At 38.8% G+C, this 23,075-nt stretch overlaps 1 protein-coding gene across 1 annotated transcript in view; it reads right to left on the reverse strand.

Moving 5' to 3' along the window:
- OSBPL9 (oxysterol binding protein like 9) overlaps positions 1-23,075 on the reverse strand; it is a 61,258-nt gene that overhangs the window by 33,765 nt on the left and 4,418 nt on the right. The window contains exons 2-4 of the mRNA XM_084266365.1: positions 18,386-18,436; positions 12,552-12,630; positions 108-184 (exon numbers count right to left, since the gene is read on the reverse strand). Of these exons, the coding sequence (XP_084122491.1) occupies positions 108-184; positions 12,552-12,630; positions 18,386-18,436 (207 nt within the window). The remainder of the gene's footprint in view (positions 1-107; positions 185-12,551; positions 12,631-18,385; positions 18,437-23,075) is intronic.

Here is a 23,075-nt window from a genome sequence, read left to right on the forward strand (position 1 = left end):
ACCAGGTGCTACACAGGATTAGTTTGGTATGAGCAGCCATGCCATTATATTTCACTGGTTGTAAAAAAAAGAAAGCAAAACAAGTTAAAAGTGAAAGTTAAACTTGCCTGAAGCTGGAGGGTATGGCGGAGAATGGTGTCCTCTAAGGCATGAATCCACTTCTCTCTCTCATCAGCATCCCGAGCTGGAAAAGTATTCAAAAGTTATTTTTAAATAACATGCAGCATACTAAAAGCCATATGCAAGCAGATCTGATGTCCTTACTAAATATGGACATTAAACCATAGTTTCTTTGTTAAGTCACCAAGGACATAATTCCAGAGTTTTCTTAATATCCTGTTTATTTTTCTGTGGTTACAGCTCTGTAATATTACTGCGTTCATCTACTAAGTGACACTGGAGACATGTTTTAAATCATCATGCATGCAAAAAACTTTTATGCTTTGATAGAGATTTTATTCTACTAATGACCCAGTACCACATATATCAAAATAAAAAAATTAAATACAAATTTAAGAACATGATATATGTAAGAAGAGTTCTGTATTATTGCTCTGTGATTATCTGTCCCTCATCTATCTTTAGGGCCATACATGAGAAAAGCATTTGCACAGACATTCCTCACTTATTTCATTAAGTCATTTAAAATTTTCCTTAGCTGTTCAACCTGTAAAAGAAATATCCAGTAATTCTGCTTCAGCTGGACACAGTAACTTTGACTAAGTTAGCTTTTCAGGTATAGATTCGTAACACAGGACAAACACAAACTCTTAACAGGTCACCAGTGTGAATAATGAAGCACAAAGAATGACCTGAAATAGATAAAAAGATTTTTTTAAACTCCTGACAATCTTACTCTAAAACTGAATAGAACCTGAATTGTATATTCATGACAACACACCCAATTGTATTTTCATACTTCTGCAACAGAGCACCATACAGATTTAATTAAGAATTCAAGTCAGAAAGTAACGACGGAAAGATGATTATGCTTCTTGGGCACAGACAGTGAGAGTTAAGAAAGCAATTTATTAAGTGATGATTGAAGGAGGCAGTAGATGGCTTTCAGGACTGGAGGGACAAGGAATAGAAGAGCTGGAGGATGAAGGAAGAATATATCAAAAGAGACTAAGGACTTTCATCACTCTTTTTTTTTTCCCCCACTTCTTCCACATAATACCACTTTTCTTGCCACTGCCCCCACTACAGACACATCACCTTCACTTTGCTAGTTTGGAAATTCCTTGCTGTGTTCTCTGTGTTCAAAAAACATAGAATCAGTGGACTCCAGGTGAAGAAATTAGAAAACAATCTGCAGTCATTATACTGTAAACAAACTGCCCCAGATACAGATTTAGAATAGTTATTGACAATTGTTTCTAGTTCCTCATTCCAGTTGGAGGTATTTAAAAGAAACAGGAAACCTGCTAAAAGCAAGGAAAGAAGTGAGCTAGCACCTATTATGAATCAGAGAACTAAGATTCCTATCTAACATTTGTTTTGGTGCTTAGAGGAAACTTCTCTGTTGTTCTATCGAAATGCACTCTCCAGCCTCAAAACGCTTTGTTTTCAACGTTCCCTTTTTCACCCTTGTGTTTCCATTGCTTTTATTCTTGGAAATTCTGCAGCTCAAACCCATCCATACTCAAAACTGCTGCAGGGTCTTCCAGCTATGTTAAACAAACCTTCCTTTAGGAAACTATGTATTACTTTTTGACACATCCCTTCTTTTAAAGAGTATTTAATTGGACAGAGGAGGGGGATGAGGGAAGGAGAATCAGAAATCCACTGAAGCATTTCTTTATTACGCTCCCTTGCCTTTAGGAGGAGGAAGGTGTAGATTTTTCTAGACTCTACTATTCATATCAAGATAATAATACTGCATTGTTTACTCCAATACGCTAATTATGTCAAATTAACAAAATCATCAGGAAAGAACTGAGAGTTAATGTGTTTAATGTGTTTATGAGAAATAGGCAAGTATGTCTTTTTAATATCAATAATTGCTCTAACTGATGAGGTGGCCTCACAATGTAATGGAGTAAAACTGACTACTCACAAGGTAAAAGTAAAAGCCTAGTTTGAAATCTAGCTAGTAAAAAAAAAAGTATTTTCCTAGATACAAGTTAATCTCTATTCATTGTTCTTTTCAAATAGTAAAGTGTGATCGGTTGTCAAAACTCTTTATTGTTTGGTAACAATACAATTAACCTGCACAAATGAAAACTAGGCATAAGGGAGGGTGACTGCCCATAGTGCTCTCATATGCACAAAGGAAGTCTGTAGGAAGAAGCTAATTAAATGTTACTTGGAACAGCAGGTAAATAACTTTCCTGCAGGAACTGCAGCAAGCATTAGAAAGCTAGATTTTGCCATCAGTAATATTCTCAAAAACTCATTAGAATGAATTTCTAACTAACAGTGGTTCTTCCTACTAGTTCTCTACATCTTAACTGAAAAGCTGAAGTAGGTGCTGAGGACAAGCTTATGATGCAATGAAACTAGACAGTGTGAAGGGACAGAAGCCCTGTGAACTCTGCCCAAATAAGAGCATTAAGGCAAATTTATTTTGCAATGTGCCGATTCTATTTTTTCTCTTCACATTATGCACACAAACTCCTTGTTCTTTTTTCACAGCACAGCTTACACTTTAACACTAGTTGCAATTATTGAATTAGTCAGTATTTTCCTTTGACACTAATTTCAATGCTTATTAGCTTCTTTGGTTCTGCTTGCCCAGAACAGGCCCCTTCACCATCCTGACAGCCGTATCAATCAGACTTATGCTGCTCCCACCAGTCACAGCTCAACAGTAAACACACAAACTCACCCGTGTCATTAGTCTGTCTTCAAATGTATCAATGCTTCAGCTTTTCAAAGGCGTGTTCAAAGTGATGGTAGTTAACATATTTCAAAGTGTGTAAGGTTTCTTGGGCTTGTTTTCTGTGGCTTTTTAATCAACCATCTCCCAGTCCTGAAGAACATCTGACTGGGGACCGGGGGGTTCAAGTCACTGAGAAGCAGCTGGTAAGTAATCCACAGGATACAAAAACCCTGTGTTCAAGTTTTTTGCCTGTGATTATTTAAACTAAAAAAGGAACAATTAAGCTGCAGGCCAGTGAATTAATCCTTGTATTGCAACAGACTTCCTATGACCTTCCACACTGGCAGCAAAAAGAGGTCACTGTATTAGTGAAATACTAATCTCAATATACAGTAGCCCGTTAATAAAGGTTATCACATTAGGACTTGTATACAAAGCACTAACAGAACAGAGGAGGCTTACAGCAACAGTGAAGACCTAGAAACCAAGCACTCAGTGCAGTTCAGAAATTGAACTGACTTTCCCATGCTCATCAATAAACTAAACTTTTGAAGCATGTATTTTTCCAACAGCCCTTTTCATAGCTCTTTCTACCAGGGTTCAGCAGAAGGAAAAAAAAAAAGCTGTATTTTTCCTCATATACTAGACATTAGAAACTTAGGGCATAGCATAATCAATCCTCAATCCTTAGGTAGAGCACATGAGTCTCATCAACCCTGCTACTAAGACAAAGTCTCAGCTACAATAAATCCAGGACCACTGCCACAAGAACTGCTTACTGTAGGGAAACACAGAGCATTGTAACCTTTTAAGCACTCTCCGTTCAGGACACTGGTTTAACTTTCAGACTATCATCAATAGCAGATCCTCCTGGCTCTCATCCATACACTCTTTTAAGAAAACCATGGAGAAAACAGTAGGATGCAGTTTTTTGGTGAAGCAAGCTGCGAGAAAAGTTACATTAAATCTAATCAAAATGGCTGCAGTGAGATTAGGTGCAAGTAAAAGCTCTCTAATGGTAAAAGCAATTTAGAACTGAACAGCTGCCAAAAGAGCACTGATGAAAAAAAAAAATCAATGGGAACATTCAAAAAAGAGATTAGCCAACACACTCAGAAACAATTTATGGGAAAAACCTACACACAATGGTCAGAGATCATTATCCACCCATCTGCATGGAAAGCTAGATATCCCAGCCAGTTTTCATTTAAAGAGGGCACCTTTGGCTAAATAAACAGCTCTAGTATCCTTTCAGTCCAAAAGTTTGTGACGCATGCTAGGTAACATCCACTCTGCATCAGCAAATGCTGGAGCCTTTCTTCAGCAGATAGGGGACATGAACGCCTTGCTCATTAGCTCTGCACTCCTGCCTCAAGTACCCTGAAATCACTGCAGCCTTTCTCATCATTTGATCAGGCTCTGTTTTGAAGTGAATTCCATGGCCAAACCCCCAATTTCTATGGGAAAGCTACTCCAGAATTTCTTTTGGCCAGCACATTTGGGATATGGGAATTATTACTTAGTCCAAGGAATTTCACTAGTATCTGTGCTTAGATAAAAATGGATAAATGGTATCTGGTCCCTCCTGATACTGAACTTCTAAAAGAAGAAGGGTCAGTGACAAGAGAGAGAAACATGTTCCTAGGCTGACTCTGGACAAATGACAAATAAGAAACACCAAGACATGTACATGAGAAATATCTAGCATTTAAAAAACATAAATGTGTCACTTCAACTGTTTAGAAGTGATTCAAATGTTTTTATATTAATAAGGAAAAAAAATAACCCACAGCAGAGCCAATGCTACACTACATGAGTATTCACAGTGGTTCTCAGTCTGATGGTTTAATGGGGTAGTCACATGTGAGCTGAAATTCAAATTGCACTGAGGCATCAGCTGTCTACAAAAATATGAATACTGTGTGCATGTGAGAGAACAGTAACAGTCCCCATGCTTTTATCTATTTTAAGTGCCAGAATCATTAACTCAATTTTTACTGCCATTTACCGGTGAACATTTGCACATGGAACCAGCTAAATCCACACAGACCGAGATATATACATATATATTCACTGCTGCCTGCAAGAGGTTGGAATCATTAATGGCTGAAACATTGCAAATTTACCACAATTATGTCAGTTAAGCTATTGTTACATTTTTCTACTGCAGCAAGTAGGTATGAGCTAGAGTACAATTTGTTCATGTGCTTCACCTTTCACTCCTCTTTGTCTGCAGTGCATCCTTTGAGAGGTACCTGTATCATTTATTGTGACATCTCAGGGATGCCTGGGACAACCATGGGGCACTTAACACAATCACAGTCCTATTTATGACTAGTTCAGAGAAGCACACTTGAGAAGTCTGCATTAAGGTGAGATTTAATATGATAATAATGTTTTTAAAGACGTGCATTTTTTGTGATGTGTCTGAGCTTATTCATAGGATATTTCAACATCCATATTTTACTAAAAAAAAATTCCCATCTCTTTCCTAGAGCAGGTACAAAGTAAGAAAAGCAATTATTTTACCAAGGAGAAAATTATCAAATGAAAAAAGTTCTAAAGACAAGAATCATTGCTTCTACTCAGGAATTTCTGTAATTCAGGAAAACAATGTTTTACCAGTCCTAAAACATTCCTTTACCTGTGAATTTCCCAAACTGCCAAGTCAGATATGGCAGAGGCTTAAAAAAGCTCTATTCTATAAGGACAAGAAGGCAAATGGAATGCCACTACATTAAATGCTCTCAGCCTCAATTAATTTCCCAAATAGAAAATGGGTATTGTAATTTAGAGTTTCCATAATATTTACTTTGTTGTGAAGAGATTATATGTGTTTATATAACATATACCAAACGTTAAAGTACAGCATAAAACAGATTACTTTTTCTAGCCTAAGCTTGATAGCATCTAAAGATTAGATATAAACAAGTTTAACAACTCTACTCCCCAATACGGCATTTACCAGAGCGTTTCTAGGTCACGCACAGCAGTACTTGGAAGTCAGAACATACAAAACATATCACCTCACAATTAGCCTACTGGTGTGTTGGTTTGGTTGTTTTTTTGCTGTGTGCATCTTTCATCAGGATGAAAGAGAACCCCTCAGGAATGAGTTTAAAAAAAAATCACTAGATTACTTATAAATACACCGCACCATCACAAAGTGAAAAGCATATTTTATTTTCATTCACTGTGACCTACTTACAGACAGAACTCAGTAAAAATGGTCTGTTACACCCCAAGTCAATAGAGTCAATTATGCAGCCTTCACTCTGACACAACTTCTGCTGATTTTTATGCAAAATTCCTGTATTTTCTCCGCCAAGTGCAGAACTAACCTAGTGCCTCTACACACAAATAGCCAGATGATAGACATGTCATTCTGACTATATTGAAATTCACAGGATTTTTGCCAGCAGGCTCAATGGAGAGAGATTTTAGTCAGTAGTGCCCAATAAGGTGGAAAAGTTACACATCAACGGGCTGTTCCATGGCTAAAGTCTTTTTAAAGTCAGTGAAGGCCCTTCAAACCATAGAAAAACATGCAAGATGAAGCAGGGTTTTATACAAGCCTAACAAAATACAGTTGCAATGCTTACAAATACCCTTCTCACACATCCAGCTCCTACCACTGTCAGGAGCTTTATCACAGTCTCACTACCTTACTTCCACTGTATCACAGTTCTGGAGTTGTCACAGTCATTATTCCACTTTCTACTAATCTTCCTTCTGATGCCATTCTCCACCCACATGTATAAATCAACCCTCATTTTCTTCTGCAGGTGTTTGGCCAGTCAGATCTCCCTGTACCTATTGAAGACTCCCACACAGTCACGAGAGGAAAAGAGAAAAGTCGAACCTTGTCCAAAGAAAAAGCATCAAATGGTCTCCTGTGGACAATGTATTAGTAAGATTAATCTGTGATCTTGAGCAACCAATGAAACTGCTGTTTCACTGTTACCTAAGCTCAAAAGCCTTTTTAGCAAGCTTTATAATCAGCCCATAAAACATACCTTCAGGTGGAAACTTGTGTCACAAAAGAAATAGACGATGAAGATGCTGTTAATCCTCTCTGGGAATTCATACACAAGTAACTTCTGAATTAGACATTTCTGAATGTGCAAGTATCTGTGTTTCCACTAGAAAATGTCCACATTTAAATAATAACAACAGTAAAACTAAATAATACTTCATATAGTATACTCTGTGGAAAAAGCTTTCAAGGTATGTTTGTATTTACAAGCCAGTGCAGATCACACTGAACCAGCTCAGAAAGTACTGGTTTACAGTAAAAATCATATTTTGGCTTGAACTAAGCAAAAATATCAAAATGGAAGAGCAAAAAAGTAACAACTGCTTTCTTTGCCAATAATTTAGTTGTCAATTTAACAGATCAAACTCAAGTTTTATCGCTATTTGGAATTTCTTGTGAAAACAGAAGGAAAAGAGTGTCCCTCCCCTCCTCATAGTCAGATCTTTTCTGACCATTTTTTCTCCCCTTCCAAAATAGTCACCATGTATTATATTTACAGTGAAGATAATAGATTCTTACTGATGCCAAAAGCAACAAGCCATTAATACACTATTTCTTTGACAGGAAGGGAAAAAGAAAACAACTGGACACATCACGCAGTGTTTCAAGGTGTTATTTGCTACTCTGAAGTTTAACATACATTTATGCAATGCTATTTCAACCTCAAGAATGGGAAAACCAGGTGTTGTTTATATACAACCATAAAAATTGAGTGCAGACAGCCCCATTAAAAATGGCATACTCATGGTATGACTGCAAAGCAGACAATATAGGACACTGAGTGCGAAAAGGAACCGCATGAAACAGTAAAAGCACAGCCAAGCACCATTCCCTGTGCTCTGGTCGTATGTTCCAACTGCTGAAAACACTAGTGAACACATTCACACTGAAAAGGAGATAGAAGAGAGGGAGGAAGACAGAAAAATCACTCTGTAAAAGCTAAGCCTAGCTCTGGTTTGCAGAGGAATTTTTTCAGTTTTGGCAGCTGGGAGAGGACAAGATGCAGCCCAGAACTTCACGTAGGACAGATCTGGTCAGTTAAATGGAGGAGGACTGGTACCTCCGCTCTGATGCAGATGTATGAAGAGATCAGGCTGGAAGTTTTAATTTTAACAGAACTGCTCACCTTCCTCTGCAATATAACATATGACTGTTGATCATAGCATAGAGGAATTCACTGTTTTGGCACAACCAGAACCCAAACAGACCCTGAAAAATGTTACCTTAGGACAAACCATGTGGGCAACATCATTGAGGAAATCAGCACAGACTGAGATTTCACACCAAAATCTCTTTCTAGGCGGTTTTTTGATATCAAATTAAAAACAGCTCTCAAAACTTTTTTGGGGAAAAGGCTGCAATTTATGAATCATTGGGTAACCTGATAGACTAAAGTGCCTCATCATGCCACAAGAGCAATCAGCTTCCTGTCATCTATTTGGTGGACAATGCCAAGGTTTTATAGAAGACTGTAAATACTATTTCTCCAAGTTGTGGCGAAATGGAGGTCTGAAGCCATCCTACTTTATTTTGATACTTAATACACAGAGTTAAAATATCAAATTCTGATACTGCTCAGGGTCTTTGTAGACCCCAGCGTATCCTTAGTAATAGCTGTCTCCCACATTAACAAAAATTCCCTGCTTTTATAACATTAAGGCAACCTCTTGCTGTGCCAATCCCCCTCTTTTCTCAGCTGGGATGGGAAGCAGTCACAAACTGAGTTAGAAACTGGGGCAGCATGGGTAAGAAGGAGAAATCTACCTGTGCTAGCTGACAGCTTTCATGTAGCAGGAGAACAAGTTGCACAGCAACACTCATGCTTCATTTCTCAGATATTTCTGTGGCAGGAATAGGAAAGCAAAGACAAAAGCTAAAGCAAAATCATCTCAGATCAATGCACTGGACTGCTTCCAATCTTTCAATCCTTTATTACACAAAACAGCGGAGACAAGACTGATTTGCCTTCCAAGGAGCTGTGCTGCAGGCTGTAAAAAAAAAAAAAGCTGGGTTTTTAGATAGGAGTTTAGAAATCTGAATTCTTGTTTCTGCACACAGTGTGTGTTTAGTGAAGCACTTTAATCCAAATAAAAGCCATTACTGCTTCAGGTTAGACAGCAATTCAAATATCAAGAAGGCAACAATACCCTTGACGGACTGTCTTGAACATCATGTTTCCACATTTGAATTTAAGCCACAAGCATCCTAGTGAGCAGAAAGAGCTGCTAAGTGATATGAAGGATAGATGAACTGACTTTCAAAATGGAAAGAGCTTACAGCTACATGATGATATGAAGATGTTAAAAGAAAAAAACAAAACCAAAAAAACCCAAAACCCACAGAACAACAAAAACAGCATTTGAAGGTTATGGAACATTTAGAATAAATACATGTATTATGGCAAGCAAAAATACATTATTGAGAAAGAGCTTCATCACAAGGAGGTACATTAGACTAAGAGTATTGCCCCAAATCTCTTGCAGCAACTTGAATGGATTTTTGCATCTGAACTAACCCATGAAAGGTGCTTTGAGATCTGCCCAATCCAGAAGCCTTTGAGTCAATCCATGAAACTGGATATAGAGTATGAGCAAACAAGGACCAATCAGGAGATGAAATACATTACTTTTAAATATAGTTTACAATTTCTGTGGACATTCTACCCCTCCTTTCCCCCTCCAGTGTGAACAGGTATCTATACAACAAAATAAAGGGAAAAATATTTGCTGGGCACTCTGGCAAAGTTAAAATTAAGCTGACAGTGAAACTGAAACATGTTGTTTGTTTTATTGCCCATATTTATTAAATTCTCTCCTTTACACCCAGGTACTAAGTCTATTGATACCATTGGATATTTACACTGTCATCATTCAAAGCCTACATTTTCTTTGTAAGAAAAACTTCTGAACTTTTACTGATAATTCATACAGGGATGGCCACTAGGAAGCACAGTTGCAAACAGAATAGAGGGAGCTTGTCACAGGCAGCAACAAAATATGAACTACACAATAGAAAGTCTCAGAATTTCCCAAGATCCAGTGACAGACAAATCTTAGCAGAAGATGCCGGAGGTTTAGCATTTCAGAAATTCAGTTTCACATATATCCATACATATGAAAACAGCATCCCTGTGGGAAGCTGATCAGTTATCTTTAAATGACTTATTTGCCCTTCATCTCGTTACTTCCATCTCTAGAGTGTTAGACAGAGGTGCAATTTTAGCAACTGACACTAAGAATTAATAATGCATCCAGGATGAAGTTTTTCCTTCTTTTCCCAAATTCAAATTCTAGCACTGTCAGTCAGTAAAATTTCACTGAGGCCAAAGAAGATTAATGTCTTCACCAATCAGCACTTAAAGTCTGAGTATGAGAAAACATTTTTCTTCTGGAGGCTGAAAGAGAAGCCGTTCCACTGCAGATGGGACCCTAACTTACACACAGGTCAGCAGATCTTTGAAATCTTGGTATTCTTAAAGTTCTGTTGTTTTTCCAACAGGCTCCAAGCTGTTTGGATCCCTCTCTGTCTTTGAGAATGAAGAACGGCAGTGAGAAGGAAAGAAGAGAGAGTATCTTTTTAAAGTTGCCATTTCTGAAGCAGTCTTTTCTTCCACAAGACTTGTTTTATAAAGGGTAGATGTATTTATAGCTATGGCTATCTCACAGAACAAAAGCACTATCTGGATCATTTATAAAAAAATCTTAAGGCAAAAATTGTTTGGAATACTGTGTTTTCTTGGATTATTCCCAGAATCTGTTCTACATACTCTATGTAGTCTCAGAACACATACTGTAGTATTTACATTATTACCTATTCACCACTTAGGACTGACAGTGACCTCTATTTCACACAATTTAAAGCTTGCATAGTATCAAAAACTGTGTATATACACACACACACATAAATATATAAAACATAAGGATTGCATGAGGTGCAAACACATTTACAGTGACTAAGAACTATGGATATAGTTCCACAGAGCTGTTTTATCCTGAAATACCCCAGCACTAATGTCTTACCTGTGTTTTTACATATCCACTTTACAGCCATATATACTCTGTTTGTATCATTACAATTTGCTAGGTATCAGGGATGTTATATTTGCAGTATGCTACCAGAAAAAGCATAATACAGAAAACAGTATATAAGATCTCATTTCTACACTAAAGGAGCATAAATGAATCCTGATAAGCAATGCACACAAACTGACATTATAAAGCACGAGATGTTATGTGACAAGACCGGTGTTCCGAAATTATCAGTATTACTTCGAGCAGAACATCACTTATATCAAATACTATCAGTCTTCTTTTAAGACATCTGACTACCCAAAAGAGAACACAGCATACAAGAAATCAGTGCAAAGAAGACCTATTTTAAAAGGTATATCTTAGTAACTAAAGATGAGAGATTTCTAGATTTACCTGTATCAAATTCTCAACAATTCAGCAGTATTTAGCTCCACTGTACTGAAAGACTGCCACGGTATGGCATTCCATTACTGCATTAGCAATTAGCTTGCATTTTATCAGTTATCCATGGGAACAGTAGATTTAAACATTCCTGTGAGCTCAGCATTAGGAAGGTATGTTCATGAGCCTTAATGCAGTGAAAAGCCAGACTACAGCAGCAGCAGCATTTAGGAAGAACTGTAGCACAAGGAATACAGACACCAGTGACAATATGGTGTACAATTAACATTTCTCATTAGAAATAGTCTCTCACAAACGCAGTAGAATTAATGATAAATCCCATTTCCATAACACTGATTTAAAAATATGTACAGTGCTATATAGTATATAGAATTATTCCAGTGTATGCATATAAACTAATATGTCTGCTTACATGCAAATATGCCTCTTGGATATTTACAGTTTCTAGCTCTATGCAAAGCAATTAAATGATTTAGTCACTACATTTCACAGGAAAAGCAAAAGGACTAACAAATGTTACTTGAAAAATATTTTCATCACACTTCCCTAGGATTTTAACATTCAGAAAAGCTAAGTTCTCTAGTCAATATTATCACAGTATTTTGTCCTGCTGCTGCAGATAAAATAATTTAAGGAATACATAACAATGATATAGAACCTTACCCTTTCTACCGGTGAACCATAGCATGCAATGACGAAACATAGCAGTGGCAGATGGCATTGGTGTTAGTAAATGTGAATAAAAGGATAATAGCAGAGAAATGGTGACTGGCAGACAAGACACAGAAATGTAGATGAAATGAATGCAAGCTGGTAAATCTTGAAGCAAAGTTCCACCTTTAAGCCAAACGTTGCCTCTAGTCTCCTCATAAAAGAGCATTAAGTTCTATTTGGATACAAATTGCAACCTTCAGACCAGTCTTGATTCTCTTCATACAGAAATGCATAATTGTATCTTGATAACGCAGATCAGAAACGTTTTGAAAGCGAAACTCATTATCAGAAGCCCATTACTTTCTCCCCTTGAGTGATTTATTCTTTACATTTTTAATCTCCAAATCCTGCCAGAGCTACAGTCTCTTTCTAGCACACATGTATCCACTGCAGATGTAAATCCCTGCCTAACCTGCAGCACCCCTGGATCCAGAATGTTCTCAGTGTGCTCATTCATGCTGTTCTGTTGCCAAACGTTTAAAATCATCCATCAAATACAAGTGGAATCTATTATAAGAAAAAACAATCTCTGCTTTCAGCTCACCCTGAAAATGGAAGGTTTTCTGATCAACAGTTATAGTGAAGGTGCTGTCGTCCTCATCGTCTATACCAATCACAGCTCCCTGTGAAACAAAGAACAAAATCCTGATAAGGCAAGCAGTGACATCAGCAGCACACACTCTATCACTACACCACTGGAATTTAAAAAGCATTGACAAATTAGAGGCAAACTGAGCACACTGAAGAGCAGAAAGACTCTCTGTTTAGTCACAGGATGCAGGTCAGTCTTTTATGTTTAGTTGCAGAAAAAAAAACCCCAGTAATTATTTGCAAAACTGATTTCTCTGGATAATAACATGCATTTAATATTTTTTTATAACGGAGGTGACTTTGTGCTACATCATCATTAGAGTGAACAGTTTTCTCCTACATTCCAAGCTGTATTTTAAAGAGTGAGGAGCAATATATTATCATTCCTTTCAGTGCATAAAAATACTAATTCATAGCTCTACAAAAAGAAGCTCTTGACCTGATTTTATCTATCAGTCTATAAAAAAGATAAATTATTCTAGCAGAATGAATTTGGCCCATCGTGTCACATCACTGGTATACTGCATGATCTAATTTTCAGTCCCTAAGTAAATATAAACAGTAAGTCATCAGGATATATCAAAAGCAGCTAGCTTTGTCTTCTAATTCCTCATGAATTATTAGAAGGAAATGCAAATAAGTTATAGAGTTAAAGGCCATCTGTGCCTTTCATTTACAAATCTATCCACCTTTTCATTCCTGCCCCCCCTCCTCCAACCACTGAATAAATAATACACTTTCACCCAGGAGAAGACAACATTGAAAAAGGAACTATTCCAGCCTTTGCCAATTCCAACAAATTACAACATTTAGTTCAAAAATCACCAATGGATTTACTCAGCTTCTCTCCTCCTTCTCCAGAACACACAGCATCAAGATCTGTTTTATCCTTCCTTCCCACAAAACAGGCAGACATCACGTATTTAAAGGGTAAATTCTGCCCTTACTCTCAGAGTAAACAGTAAGTAACAATAGTAAGAGCATCTATGAGTCAATTCCAACAAATTCAGCATTTTATTCAGCTAAGTATCATACAGCAACTGCAGAGTAGGGGGCCAGGTATGTATCAGGCTGGCCAAAATGTAAGATCTGAGGGCAGAGGGACCTGAATCAATCTTGCACACAGTGTCCATAACCCCTGTGTGAGGTTTCTAGCCACTGGTACCATGGTACCACTATCAGAGGCACCACTAGGACAAGTCCCAGTTAAGAACAGCACCAACCATATGTAATACAAGGCTCAATAGCAGGAAAGGATAGCACCAAACTGCTTTTTTCTTCCCTCCACTGGCAAAAATGTACCACTTCACTTCTCCAAGAATATCTTCCACACAAGCTTTTCAAGGACAGCTCTATGATCACTATAAAAAGGCACCAGAAATGCATACCCAAACCAGTATAATTCTGAATACTTCCAGTACGGGAAATACAAGCAGCAGGTGACTAGCTATTTGTGCCATTTGTGCTAGTATGGGGCTATGTTTTGGATTTGTGCTGAAATTAACATTATATACTATTCTATATTTATGAGCAATAATATATTTATATTATAATATGATAATATTGTACTTGTTATCCTACTAAACTGTCTTTATCTTAACCCCCAAGTTGTTGTTGGGTTTTTTCCCGTTCCCTCCCCCATCCCACTGCTGGGGGGTTAAGGGGGGAGTGAGGCTGCATGAACCTTAGTTACTAGCTAGGGCTCTTTGGCACCCAGTGTGGGGTTGTGTTTCCACCCCTGGTGCAGTCCAGGTGTACTGGACACCCCTCCAAGTTAAAGCAAACATTTATGTTTCCAACAACAAGCAAAAAGGAAACACAGGGCGGGTTTTGGAGAATGCATATTCCAAATTACAGTCTGAGTGTAAGTTGTCTTTATCAAGTGACCCAGAAGAACAATTTTAAATGGAGCCCTGAGAAGCAACAAGCCTTTGAACAAATTAAACAGGAAACAGGCCGTGCAGTAACCTTTGGGCCAGTCCTGGCAGGACCAGATGTAAAAAATGGGCTCTACATGGCAGCTGGCAAGATTAGCCCTACCTGGAGTCTCTGGCAGAGAACACCAGGAGAGACTCGAGGTTCAGCCCTGAGTTTTGGAGCTGGGGATACAGAGGACTCAAGGCCCACTAGACTCCAACTGAAAAAGGAAAACTGGCAGCATATGAAGGGGTTTGAGCTGATTCAGAGGTGGCTGGTACTGAAGCCCAGCTCTTCACAGCATCCTGACTGACAGTGCTGGGGTGGATGTTCAAAGGGAGGGTCTCCTCTGCACATCATGCAACTGATGCTATGTGGAGCAAGTAGGTTGCACTGATCACATAGCAGGCTTGAACAGGAAACCCCAATCACCCAGGAATCCTGGAAGTGATCATGGACTGTCCAGAATACAAAGCTTTTGTAATGTTGTCAGAGGAGGAGGTGATGTGTGCTGAAGAGGCATCACCATATAATAAACTGGCAAAAAACAAGAAGCAATATGCCCTCTGGGTCCTGTTTCACTGTGGGAAAACACTGGAGGCAGAAGGCTGCTGTGTGGAGTCCTACCCAAGTCAGAGAAACTGCAGAAGGAGAAGGTGACCCAAGCCAGTTTGTGGAAATGAAAGGTATCCATCTGTTTTTTGACCATGCTGAATGACACAAGTGGCCAGTACTTTATTTCTACACTGACTCATGGATGGTGAAAAATGCAAAATGTGTACCTCAAAGGGATTTCATCTGGAGTGATGATCACCAATTATTTAAATTGCATGATGTTAACTGCTACATAACACTATATGTTACCACTCTGTCATTCCTATATGCCGTAACAATGGTGTTGCAGTAAGAAACACCCATATTAATGAAGAATGAACTTGCATGAAACTGAGCAAGGTGCCAAGGTGATGAAACCAGAACTGTCTTCAGCAATGAGAGGCCAGCAACTTCCTGGAGATTGACATCTTCAACCCACAGACCATACAGGCCAGATACACCAACTACAAGCTCCGGATGCAGCATGCAACAATCCAACATCACACACCATCTCCCCTGCCCTGAGAGGCTGTTATGACAGATGGAACCTAAAGTCACAGACAACGTAAAGGAACTCAGAGGACATTTTGTGGATATCTGACAGTGGCCATCCATAGGCTACGGGAATGATATCTGTGCACCATATCAAAGGATGGGAAGAAGGGTGGTGGTTAATGAGGTTGTATTGGATAGTGTGGTACCTGAGCATGACATAAATGGTATGGAATAAGGGGTGGTTTGGGCTAGGATAATGCCCTTCACAGTAGCTAGTATGGGGCTGTGGTCTGGATTTGTGCTGAACACAGTGTTGGTAACACAGGATGTTTTTGTTACTGCTGAGCAGTTGCTTACACAGAGCCAAAAGGCCTTTGCTGCTTCTCACCCCACCCCACCAGTGAGGAGGCTGGCGGGGGGTGGATGGGACACAATAAGCCGGGAGGGGACACCTGGGCCAGCTGACCCCACCTGACCAAAGGGGTATTCCATGATCTATATACAACTGGGAAAGCTAGCCAGGGGCTGGGATCACTGCTTGGAAACAGATTGGGCATCGGCTTTTTTTTCCTCCATAGGTGAACTGGCACAACTGCATTTGTGCATCACTCGTTTTATATATTTATTATTACTACTGTTGTTGTTGCTGTTATTCTTGTCTTTGTTATCTTATTAAACTGCCTCTATCTCAGCCCATGAGGTGTGAGGTTTTCTCTATTCTTCTCCCATCCTACTGAAGGGAGAGTGAATGAGCAGCTACGTGGTGCTTAGCTACCACCATGACATCATTACATTCAGAGACTATCTGGTAAGGATGTAAGATGCCAGTGACATGACACTTCTGTTGTCATCCAGATAATACACATGAACAAGTAATAGGAAAATTAATGTGTGAGTGTTAAGTGCATATTTAAGAAAACTTAGGACTTAAACACAGTACAGACAACAGATTCCTCTATTAACACACCTCCTAAGTACAATATGACACTCAACAAAAGAATTTGAAGATGAAACTTCAGGCCTATGAAATGTGTATCAAGAGCAAAAAGGTGAGGAACAAGATTTGTAAAATCCATTCAAGAAGAAAGGAAGTATTTTTGCCAAACTACTTAAATTACATGTTTGTTTATGTTCACACCTACAGTTACATATCAACAATTACCCTAAACAGAAAACCTCTTTGATAGAATTTCAGACTGCAGAAGCCCATCTGTTCAGCTACTGATATCACTGTCATCTGCCAGAAGAGCTGCTTTACAAAGGCAGAAAAAGATTCCTTCCTCCCTCACAAAAAAACCCCCAAAACCTACACATTATCAGAAAAAGGATGGAGGAGTCAGCCAATCTTCAGAAAACTCCAAAGAGTACTTTGGGGTAGGAGAGTGGCAGATGGGGGAAGAGAAAGGGATTGTTTTATGTTAAATACATATAAAGATGGATCATGCAGTATTGAACAGATTGTTCACTTTTAATATTTCCTAAACTGACAAGCTGAGGCCAACCTCCACACTGACAGACTCACAACACTATTAAAGCTGGCATGGTTTGGGTTTTCATAATAAATTTTTTGGCCCAATGCAAAAAACATCTTCTTGAATCTTCTGGAATGTCATGTTCTAGCCAGTTGTTTGACTTTACATTACCCTTAAGGAAATTCTAAATTAAGATATCAATACATTAAACAAGGGAAAGTACATACAAAAGTCATCTGGAATCCAAGTGAATGGAGATCCTCTGTATGAGTCTCAGAAGGTTCTAGGTACCCCTTTATTAGGCCCACAGAAGGATGAGAAAGGAGTAACAACAGAAGGAAGGAATAACTGGGAGAAGCAGAGTTCTGTTGCAACACTCACCACATTTTGTGTCAGACCACAGATCACCTTCCCTATACTTCTCTTGCCTCAAGACTCAAAATGTTCCTATTCACACACTTTATCCTCCTGAGCCCTTCCCCCTATTTACATCAGCTCCTCACAAGACATCTGCACATTGGAACTAGAGATTCTATGGGGAATGGGAAAAAATACAGAAAAAGGACTGGGCAAGAAATATATTTGGTATGTGTTATGACCATGAGGCAGAATCTGGGTATGTGCAAATACATGACAGCATTCCCACCTCACTTCAGTACTGTCATTTCAAACTAAAGGCAGCACTCAAGGTTAAATGTCCCAAGCTGGAGTGCCTCAAACAGGTAATACTCAGCTTTCCCATTCTGTGTCTTTTTACCTCTGTTTCCCTAATTTCTACCCCCTGCAGCTGATATTTCAAAACCTTTGTCTGCTGTGTTCTTCCTTGCCTTTCCAGACCTCCTTTGTTTCTCTAAACTCAAGCACAGTTAAGTGGCAGGCCAAACTGGCAGAATGAAGGACACAGGAAGAGAATAAAGGCACATGAGGGCAGAAGGAAGCAGTTTTGCAATGACTTCTGTAGGTATAGAACTTGTATGTACACACATATGTATCTCCACACACAAAGAAATGAGAACTGAAAGCAGCAATTTTTTCACAGCATGCTGCTACCAACCCACTACTCTGTCATATAATGCTTTTTTATACAATGTATAAGATGTATAATATTTTTATACAACATATAAAATTACAAAATGTAATTAGCCCAGCATGTGACTAGATCTCAATTTTTTTCTTTCTTTAAATACGTTTCACTATTTTGCAGAGTCAGGAGCAGAGCCCAAACCTCAAAAATCTCCTTGCAGTTCTTTCCATTAGGCCATATTATATACACAGTAAGTCATTAAGTACTGAATAAAACAACACTTACCCTGAGTCTAACACACCCTCGGCGTGATCCTCTCATCATTTTGTCTTTTGACTGAAACAGAATAGAACAGATCACTGGATTAACAAACACAGTAAGAACTGCAAAGAGAAAGCTAGTTAATCAGAGCAACAAAGAACTCAAAGAATAATGAGGTTTTGTAGAATGTTTTATTGACTGATTAAACAAGACACAATTTCTGTTACAAAGTCGGTTAGTTCTTACATAAAAGAAAGTACACCACCATGGCATGAAGAAATAATCCTTCAAAAAATAAAAATACAATATCCCACTTCACGAAGTTTTGCAGATACCTTGGGTAAATACTTAGAGATGCAGTCCACACCTTTATAGAAAGTAAAAAGAGGTAAAGAAGAAAGGAAGTATTAAAAAATGGCAGATACTGACTTGCATCCTCTTCCTTTCTATCCTATTCTTAGAAAACTGTCCGTATAACAAAATCCAGCTGTTTAGGCAGAATTGTACAAATGAAATGATCTCTGTCAATGTCTCATACCCCTTTTCACACAGATACAAATTTCCTGTTTAGACAGGTGTCTATGTTTACTTCCTAGATAGTACAGCCTGCTTTCATTACAACAGAAAAGCTGCTTGAAGCACTGACAAAGGAATTCCAGAGGAAAAAACCTCAAGCCCCCAAACAGGCAATCCTAAACAGCCAGCTTGCTTCTAGCTTGAAACTGTGATACTTTGAACTTTCAGCTATTCCCAGCACTGACTCAGGTGGATTTATCAGTAACCTTCTGCCAGTGGCATTATTGGGCAACAGTGGAACTATTTAAGATAAAGAAAAAAAGAAAACATTTCAGTCATCCTAAATAGATTTCTGATAGATGCAAAACATGTTTTTTTCACTAACACCCTACATATTTAAGATACAGCTACAAGGAAAGCATGAAGCAGTCACAGCAAGTCCTAACTTAAAAATACAAACAATATTTTGCTGATCTCTCATTCAATTCAGTCTCTAATTTGTCAGAGTCATCTTCTGAGTTAGAAACCATCAGTAATAATCCACTTGTTTTCACATCAATACAGGTTAGCTGGTCAAAACTAAATGGAAGTAAAGACCTGCAGCGCATCCATCATTTACTCTACAGGGATATAATTTCTTTGTAGATTTCCTGAATGAAAACTTCTCCACAGGGAGAGGTTCGGTTTTTTCAAGCTCAAAGCCAAGAAAGGGCATTTTCCTGTCAGAAACTGTATATACTTGGGATATGCCTCACTGAGGTACACTGATGTTTTTATATTCACTGCCTTGAGAGTTCTCCCATCACGGGAGGACACTCCTGAGAGCCGGTTACTCCCTCTGCTGGTTTCACAGAAAAATATTTGCATAATCTTCACAGGAAAGAAAATATCTGGACTGAGGATGCAACTCTGCAGCAGCAGAAATGGATCAGGTTGGGATCCCCCAGCTCCAGGCACTCCAGTGTGCCAGGCAAAGCACTCCCATCTCACTGCACCCAGCACAGGCAGATCCAAATCAGGCAAAAAGCAAAGGCAGCAGAAGAGACATTTAGTTTGGTTTGGTTTAGATCTCTCATCCAGCTAAGAGCCAATCCTAGTGCAAGGGGTCCTAGTGCAATGGAGAACAGAATCCCAACAACCCTGACTTCCACTGTGCAGACTGACTATCAACCCACCTGCAAAACAAAAAGCCTTTCTTTTTCTTGTATACCTCATTTTAATGGGATGGAAATTAAGTTTAAACATTATAATGTTCTCAGATGGCAAAAAGGCTCACAAGATGCATCACAGGTTCAGCCCATGGTCCTATATACTTACAATTTTGTCATCTACAGACAGAGCTTTAATTGGTTAATACCAATTACAATGAAGCAGTAAATCTAATTCATTCTACCTAAGTGGAATAAAGCACCTGTCCTTGCAGTATGTGAATTCCCTGTGCACTAAAGCATGCAGCTATCACCACATAGTGCTCTAGTCTCTCATTGGAATACAGTGAGTCTTTCACTGACTGCTGCAGCAGAGAACTTTAAAACATAACTTGGCTGACAGTTTAGATTTGTCTCTCACCCCCAAACTAATATTTTATAAATGTACAATTCATAAGGCTTCACCTTCCCCTTAAACCATTATGTTTTACCCTTTTGTTTGGATTAGGCATGAATATCCAGTATGTCCCATACTTGGTCAAGTATCCTTGGAAAATTAAAGCCATCCCAATACCTGTTTTGAGGAATGGTTCCATTTCACTGAAAAAGATCTCATACACCAGAAAGACATCTCTGAATGGCTAATAAAGTCACATTTTTCCTTCTTTCTTCTATTTCAAGTTTTAATATTCAGCTATCTTTTTTCAATGATCAGTTTTATAACCAGATAAAATTACACTTTCAGTACACAGTGTACTGATTTTGATGACGATGGACTTGAATAGGTTACAAGCAGGTAGCAACATGAGATAAATTTCAGCTGAAACTCAAATTAAAAATTGTAAAAATGAACAAAGCTGTACTGTATTACTGCAGGAGTGTAAGTATCTTCCTGAAAAATATGGCCCGTATTGGTTTTTTTCTTATATCTAAGCAGTGAAGCTGATCAAATACAACACTGCTCTAACATAAGGCATTTCGGGTAATGTACAACTTCTTATAGAAATTAAAATAATGCCTGAAAAAAAAAAGATTAAAAAATCCTAACTCCCAAAGGCCCCCAGCCCTCCTTCATCTTTAGAACTGTTTCATTTGGGTTGTAGCTGTTGCATTGCAGTATAAAACACAGCTGGTGTCTGCCTCCAAAACTTCTCAGGCACAAGTTCTGCTTGCGCAGAAGCGCACAGAACTTGAAGAGGCACATTACTGACTCATGCTGTGCTGTCAAAGAAATCTCTAACATAAGTACACAGAGAAGCAAACCACTTATGACATTTATTTCCCATTAAGGGTGAAGAACCTGAAACAATCTCTATTTATAAACAGTGTTTTTTGCAGTTCAACTAAACCTACAAGAGAAGCATTAGTTTGGACCACTTTGCATAATACTCCTTGTTCTCATCAAATGCTAAGGCAATGCTCTTTTTTTCAAGCAGAAATAAACCCCCAAAATGCAAAAACATGCTGTTCCCAGCCCACCCTTCCTCCAGCAACCTTGCAAGGCACACCCCAGTCTCAGAGGAGGATTTCCTCAAGCACAGGGACATACACTGCAAAGCAGTGATCAAGTACTGAGGGACCCAAAACCAGACCCACAGCCCAACTACTAAAGGGAAGTCAACTACTTAAATTATAATCCTGTCATTTATTGACTCCATCTACACCTGTGATACTTCAGGCAAGTTAAGTTCAAGCAAATTGAAACTATGTACAAAATTCAATCTGGCACTGATAAAGGGGGCTTGCTAGTAAGATGCTCGTAAAGGGTTAAGGCGGGTTTTGCTAACAGGACGAAGTGCCACAGTGAGTATGTCAGAGATGACCTTGCATAAACAATGTCTTGTTTAACAACTCGTTTCTAGTATAGTTGGTCTTGAGTAATTAGTGTTCTTGAAACAATTTAAAGCGGACCCAGGATTGATAAGGAGGAAGCATCCCAAGGATGCTGAAACCTGAGACTGATAAGGAGGAAGGATCCCAAGGATAATTGTGCCCAGCTGGAACAATCACAACTACGCATGTGCCAGGGAGAGGAGATGAGAATTCAACCTGACGACGACTTTGAGCCTTCATCGCTGAGACGCCCGACGACCACTACCATGAGACAGTGTGCAGGTGATATCAGGAGGAGTTTATGGAAATTACTTCCTGGAACTAATTTTAATACAAAGCAGGAACAGGTTATGCATACGATAGGTATACTGCAAAACTCCATGAATATGTAACATTCTACTGTATATAGTTAAGGTGAATTGCGGTGTTTGGTGCGCATGCTTGTGGAGGAGTGACCCCCCCTGCACCTGGCACCAAATAAACATACCTTCTCTATAACTCTTGGTGAGTTGTGATGTTTCTGCCCATCAGCACTGCATTATAGCCATCAGTATCTTTATCCTGTGCCTGTAAACTCCCAATGTTTTCTTCTTACGCCAAGTTCAGCCTGGTTTTATTAGACTCACAGAGCTGTTTGCAGCGCACGTGACAGATCAAGTTATTACAGGAAAAAGTGTCTCCTCAGCTGAGAATGGAAAGTAGAGACCTCAAAGGGAATGTTGGGGCTAAAGATTTTTTTCTTTCCTGTTTTCTTGGGATTTCGCCACACAGCTGGTGATTGAGAAACCGTACTGGGAAAAGCAGGAAAACACATTCAACTGAAAGTCTCTACCAGTGGGGCACTGAGCCATGACTCCAGCTTCAGAGGCATCATTTGAAATCAAGTCAACAAGATTTGAGTTCACCACCAAAGATTCCTGAAACTGCTGCGAAATGTTGAGTCCCCCTCCTCAACATTTGGACCATACAATCTACATGCCAGTTCTTCATTACAGTACAGTACAACCAGTAGTAAATATGCTAACCAGCAGCAATCTTTCAAAAACATGAGAGGAAAAATATTTTTACACCACAGCAACTACTTCCTCCTAACGGCTGTTTTCATGCAGACTTTGCTCCTGAAAGCATTCAACCACCCTATGTTTTTAAACAGAATAGCCAAGCATTTAAATCTGTAATTTAGGCATTTAATGGTGCAGGAACTCTTAAGAGGATGG

This window comes from Gallinula chloropus (genome assembly GCF_964237585.1).
Source record: "Gallinula chloropus genome assembly, chromosome: 6".
Taxonomy (NCBI): Eukaryota; Metazoa; Chordata; class Aves; order Gruiformes; family Rallidae; genus Gallinula; species Gallinula chloropus.